The sequence below is a fragment of the Coffea arabica genome, chromosome 9e (genome assembly GCF_036785885.1).
Source record: "Coffea arabica cultivar ET-39 chromosome 9e, Coffea Arabica ET-39 HiFi, whole genome shotgun sequence".
In the NCBI taxonomy this organism is placed as follows: domain Eukaryota; kingdom Viridiplantae; phylum Streptophyta; class Magnoliopsida; order Gentianales; family Rubiaceae; genus Coffea; species Coffea arabica.
Window position 1 is genome coordinate 21,887,587 of NC_092327.1, and position 6,180 is coordinate 21,893,766.

Genomic DNA, 6,180 nt, shown 5'->3' on the forward strand with positions numbered 1-6,180 from the left:
TTTCTCGCGTAGAAGAGTAGGCAATTTAAGGGTGGGTGATAATTTTAGATTTTTCGTAATGGGTTTACTAAGCTTCTGATGTGCTTATTATGCGCGTTTATGCACATAATAGACAAAACCATTTTAGGCATTAAAGAGCAATAATTTGTTTACATTGTGTCCATAATTTTCAGAAAGGCAGCAATTGTGATGCTTGTCTGATCCTTAGTATTAATGGGAGCCAAAAAAGTTTGGTTCTCTTCCAAACGGACAGCAAACAAGTAGTATGAGTAACGTGCCTTTTTTTGTGGTAATATCCGCATTTCATGGATCAGATTGATGCTATTACTGCGTACGCATATATCTCTCTTTTTTTTTTTTTAATAAAGAAAGGTATAAGACATGATCAACAGAGCATTGGCAATAATAGTATCGGGTAGTTATTGCAATAAACACAAAAAGCTATTACAGTTTAACACAAAAAGAAGCGGTAGGTAATGATATGAAAGCCTTGAAGAAAACTATTCCATTTCCATCTACGGAAAGTTGAGTCAAATTTTCACAATGCAATCTCAGATTTGACAACACTGGTGCCTAAAATACGCTTTTGGCCGGTTGGCTTGGATAAACACTAAAGCACCCACGGATTATGTAAGCAAAACTAAAGAAACCAAGTAGATCTGGTTCAGGATATTGTAGACTTATAATAGAACAAACTGGTGACGTTTTAGGCCTTTGACCCCATGTCATTGGCCAGCAGATTTCTCAAAGAATGCAAGCCTATTGTCCCCCAGCCTTGTGTTGTAAGCCGATTTCTTGTATTCACTCCATGTGAATTCCTTGTACAAACTTTCTTCTCCTTGTTCCATTAGTGAGGGTAGAGGTGCTATCTTTTCAGTCAAAGGTGGCCCTCCAAGGTAGATCATGGACACCCTAGATTTTACTCCATCTGCCACAACTCTGTGCCTTACACTCCTAAATCTTCCATTAGTCATCACCTGCATAAAGCAGAAGCAAGTTCGTTGGCCATCGATAGTTTATAAAGTAAGTAAAGAATTTTATCAATCCCACTCACTTTTGACATTGACGTGAAAGAGAAATAGACAGATAGAGGCGAGATTTGGAGAGCCAAAATTATATCAATGCCACGAAAGGCGTTAAAAAACACCACTAACATTTGTTAAAATGAAGAACAAAGTAAACAACTTTTAACTAAAAGCTTTTTATGGACCACTATTAATAGACCGATATAAATATTTCAGCTGACGTTTATGTATGGAAATACCATAAAAAAACTGATATAGATTCAATCCTTTTCTACAGTAACAGATGGCCTTGAAGGTTACCTGCAAGGAGTCACCAACATTAAAGAAAAAGGAGTACTGATCAGGAGGGACTGATACCCATGTCCCGTCTCTGAGTGAGATTTGCAGGCCTGATGTGTTGTTCGATCTTAAAACAGAAATAATTTGTGGGTCTGTGTGCTCCCCAAAACCAATCAAATTTCGACCACACAATGCTTGAAGTTCTGGACATGGCGGATAGTGGTTTAGCCTGAAGAAAGTATCACTTTTCTCATCCCTTACAAGCCTGCTTAACGCATATCTTGGCTCTATCTTCAAACCATCAGCTATCATTTCCAGAACTTCACAAGCCAAATTTCTCACAGCTGACATGTAGTCATTTACAAGAGACCTATATGCAAAACAAGAAAAATTAAATTTTGGGTGATTTTCTCATGCATCAGGAACCAAAAAAAAATCATATAGATATTGAATGACAAGTGAGAAAATTCCTACCAAAACTTTTCTGCATCTCCAGGTATCGTGATCTTTTTCTGGTGAATGTCATCAGGATTTGTGTTCAAGAGAAGATACTCAACCCATCCTACATCACCATTTGAGCCAATTCTTTTGTTTCCATAGCCGAAAGGGTTTGCCTTGCCAGCTTTTTCTTTCTCCATCTGTGACAAATTGAAAAACTTGGTAGCTTCAGCTTCTAATCCCGTTATGAACTCTAGTGGAACACCATGGTTGACAAGCTTGAAGAATCCAAACTCTTGGCACGCCTTAACTATATGTGTCTTGGCATCACGGTCTAATAGGTCTATCACTGGAATTCCACAGTAAAAGCTGGAGGTGGGGAATTTGCATGTTTTGATGGTGGAGAAATTGTCAAGAACTGGCTGAGATAACACTACCATGGCTTGGGAGCTAGCAGAAAGAAAAGGATACACAGTTGAGATACGAGAATTGACGGGTTTTCAATCTTAATTGCGAAAAGCTACTGCATGAGAGAAAAGGTTGGCGTTATAAGCTATTTATAGAGATTGGAGAACAGAAGAAATCTGGCTTAGTGCCCTTTCTGATGAAGGTGAAATATTCTGAGAAATAAAGTAATGCGTGGTGCCTTATATTAGTTTATTTATCTGGTTTCTGCACAGAACTTGAGTGGGACAAAACTGAAAGTTTGTCTGACGCGCCAGCCAGAGGTGAATAACCGGTGAATTGTACATCGATGTGCGAATAACTGCCATTGATGCTTAAAACAAAAACGTATGAATTGCACCAGCTTTCCTCAAAAAAAAAAAAAAAAAATTGCATTAGCTTAGAAAAGCTAAGTCAACAGTCACTGTAGCTGCCTCTCCAGTTGCCACATGCCATAATGTGGGAAAAGTTGAGGCAAGAATAAGATTTTGACAGCGATGTTCCTAAACTGGAACTTACCGGCCAAGTGCCTCCAAAAAAAACTCACCAGCCAAGCAAAGGAGGCAAAGAGTCAACACGTTAGACCGGAACAAAATGTCACAAATATACTATTTTAAGATAAGCCATATTCTATCAGACCATGTCTAACTTTTTTTTCGACTGTACCCAAACCGGCTGATCCGGTCCGGTTCTATGTCAGAAAATCGGTCAAAAATCGGTCGAACCGTGAAAACCGTCGAAAAGTTTTGCAAAATGCAGCTATCAAGATTCGAACTCAAGACTTTTGTAATAGAAAATCAATGTATTAACCATTACACCGTCGCATCTTATTATTATTTTTTGATAACTTATTTATATAAAACAAACACTCATATTTCTTTTTTCCATTTTTTTTACAAAATCTCATCCTCTCATGGCTCTTTCTTTTTAATCTTCAACTCTCTCTCTCTCTCTCTCACTCTCTCTATCCTCTTTTCTTTTGTCACTCCCTTTTTAATCAAACCTCTTTATTTTAATTTATTGATGTTTTCTTCTATCTTTTAATTTTGTTTTTGTCCATTAAATTGAGAAAAGTTAAAAAAGAATTATTTTTCTTCAACCCAAATTATTTAATGTCACAACCACTCACTTTTATCTCATTTTTTGTTTCTTATCAAGTTTACATTTCTATTTTCGATTCTCTTGACTTCCTTAGAACTCCAAACTTCCTTTTTTAAATTGCAATCTCTAAATCTCAAAACGTAAATTAAAATTTAAGTTCACAATGTCTGAATTCTCATAGATGTGAATTTTGTATAATTTCAAAATATTGTGATATTTTTGGGTTGGATTTAGATATAATTGAAATTGAGATGAAATTTATTTGTTTTAACTTAAAATTTAAAAAATTTATTTTTAAAAATCCAAGTTATTAAAAAATAGTAAACTTTTCATCATATAAAGTATTAAATTAGTCCATTACATGTCTTATTTTGTGCATATATATATTTATATAAATTATTTTTTAAAAAATTTATTAAACCGGGGTTGAACCGGTCCGACTGGTTGAACCTCGACCCTTTCACTTCACCGGTTCAATTAACGGTCTGATTTTTAAAACATTGACTGTTCCAAAATATTTATCGTGTTTGATATTTTTAATTAATTTATATTTTGAAATCTCCTTTATGCACTTCATCAATCATGCATAAATATTACTATCTAACTTAGTCCACAAAGTATTATGGATCCCATAATCATTTTAGCACCTCTCAAGTTATTATTGTGACCAATTTCTTGCCACCAATTTCATGTCAGATCGGTCAAAATTTTTATTCAACAAGTCAGTACATGACTGAGGGTAAAGGTCGAACAAAAAAAAAGGATTTTTAGTGGAGTTCACTATACATAAAAAGTACATCTTCCAAAACAGAACTAGATGTGTGGAACGGAGGCAGTATAAAATGCAAAAATACGCATGAATACATCACCAACATCTAGAAATATATTGGAATCGGAGCCAGTGCAGTAGGTCTTGGGTCTCGCTCCATAAAATTGTCGACCAAGATAAAAATACGTTAACAAAGAGCAAAGAGCTACGTTTAAGATTCTACCATGCATTCCTATTATATGGCATAGTTCCTTTAAGGGAAAATAGCCAATTTCATTCCTAAACCTTTTTTTACTAAAGTTAATTTAGTTCCTAATTTTTATTTTGGCCAATTTGATATATGAACGCATCCAATTAAGGCCCTCTGTAATGGTACCATCACATAAAACCGATTTGGCTTTTAATTTAGTAACTAAACAGGGAAATTTTGGGAATTTGGGTACTCTTCCCCTTCCACTACCAAAGGTACTCTTCTTCCTCAACCACCAAACTCCACTGCTCGCCACCTACCTTGTTCTTCTTCCCCCACTCTTCTTCTCCTACCTTTACCTCTTCCTTCTCTTTTTCTCCCCCTGTTAAACCTCCCACTCTTACCTCTCTCTCCCCTTTCCCTTTCTTGCCTCCCCCAACTCCATCCTCCCCCCAAGGAGAACTAGTCAAAGAAAAGACACATAATTAAGAAACCGAATGCATCAATTTCATGCTTAGAATTTCAAATCCTCTATAATTTAATCATAAAAGGACCTTGGCAAATATCAGCATCAAATTAATATAATGAAACTACATGTTCCCTTTACAAGATGTACTAGACTCATTATGGTTGCTTTAAAAACCATATACTTCCTTTACATGAATCATTTAAACCAAAAGACCAAAATTTTGAGCCAACATGCAATCCTTCCGATACTAAGCTCTTGGCCAGCACCATCATAGACTAGAATAAATGATAGAAAAAAGCCTACAAAAGACAACATTGCAATGACTTTTGGGAAGAGATTCTTCCAAAACTAGTCATATTATCCGAGGACCCGAAAATTTTGTCATTTTATCCGTTTTAACTGCATTGCATTTTCTTCCTTTAATTACTTATTCATTTGTCTAAAGATTTAACAGTGATTTTTAGTCTTAATGATTTTATCAATTGTTGCATGCGACAGTTAGTGAGTGGGGTGACTATGATTTTGAGTGAGGTGTGTGAGGAAACTTTAGTGAAAAGAGGGAGTTTTAGCGCAAAAAAGAGATTTTTGGGAAAAAAAAAGATATCTGGAGCAAGACACCATGAGAATTGGACAAGTGGCACACTAGGAACCAAACACTTTATAAGACTTCACCTACCAAGCTCTTTTCTTTCCATTTTCAATTTCTTGTCTTCTGAGAGAGAGAGAGAGAGAGAGAGAGAGAGAGGCCAAGAACTCTTAGAAAGAAAAGGGGAGGAAAAACTTCCCCAACTCAAGTTCCAATCTTGCTAGGAATTGTGGGAAAAAGGAAGGAAAGACCTTGATTACTTCACTCATCCTTGGTTTAACTTGGAAGGAAGAAGATTTGGTGGATTTATGGGTTGATTTCATCTTGTTTGGTGGATCAAAAGAGGTAAACATGCTAGATTACCTTTCTTTTTTTTCTTATGTTTAAGATAAGTTGATCTTGTGGGCTTAAAGACTAGATCTTGTGGTGAATCCTAGAAGTTTCCCAAGTTGTTGATTTTGAATTTGATGCTTGACTTCTTGAGAGGACAACTGAGGGTTTGGATGTTTATATGTAACTTTTGTGGCTTTACTTGTTAAGATTTATGGTTATATATATCTATTAACATGATGGGGATGAAGCTTTGTGGATTTGTTAGGAATTTTTGGTTAAAAATTGAGTGATTAGTTGGATAAATGTTAGAAAAAATTTGGGAAAAATTTCTGCTTGCTGGCCGAAAAAGGGACTGGAAATTTCAGCTTGGAATTTAATTTTTTCATGACGATTTTAAGCTAAATTTTTCTCAAAACACTTTATAAGACTTTAAACTACAAGTGTGTGTTGGATTTGAACCAAAATCATGGACTTTAAGTGGTTTAAACTCCATTTTCTCACTGTTTTCTTGGCTGAAATTCTGCTCAAGCTGGCCGAAGAGAGAGA

At 35.6% G+C, this 6,180-nt stretch overlaps 1 protein-coding gene across 2 annotated transcripts; it reads right to left on the bottom strand.

Annotated features, from left to right (window-relative positions):
- Positions 1-396: 396 nt before the first annotated feature.
- On the bottom strand, positions 397-2,332 carry LOC140014840 (gibberellin 2-beta-dioxygenase-like). Of its 2 annotated transcripts, none has more exons than XM_072066384.1 (3): positions 1,805-2,332; positions 1,326-1,706; positions 397-977 (listed from the first exon to the last, which is right to left on the bottom strand). In XM_072066384.1, the coding sequence occupies exons 1-3, from the start codon at positions 2,180-2,182 to the stop codon at positions 726-728; spliced, it is 1,011 nt and encodes a 336-aa protein (XP_071922485.1). In that variant the 5' UTR covers positions 2,183-2,332; the 3' UTR covers positions 397-725. The 2 variants fall into 2 exon arrangements, with proteins under 2 accessions (XP_071922485.1, XP_071922484.1); XM_072066383.1 differs by having other exon boundaries at positions 1,326-1,674; positions 1,779-2,332.
- Between the last annotated feature and the right edge of the window lie 3,848 nt (positions 2,333-6,180).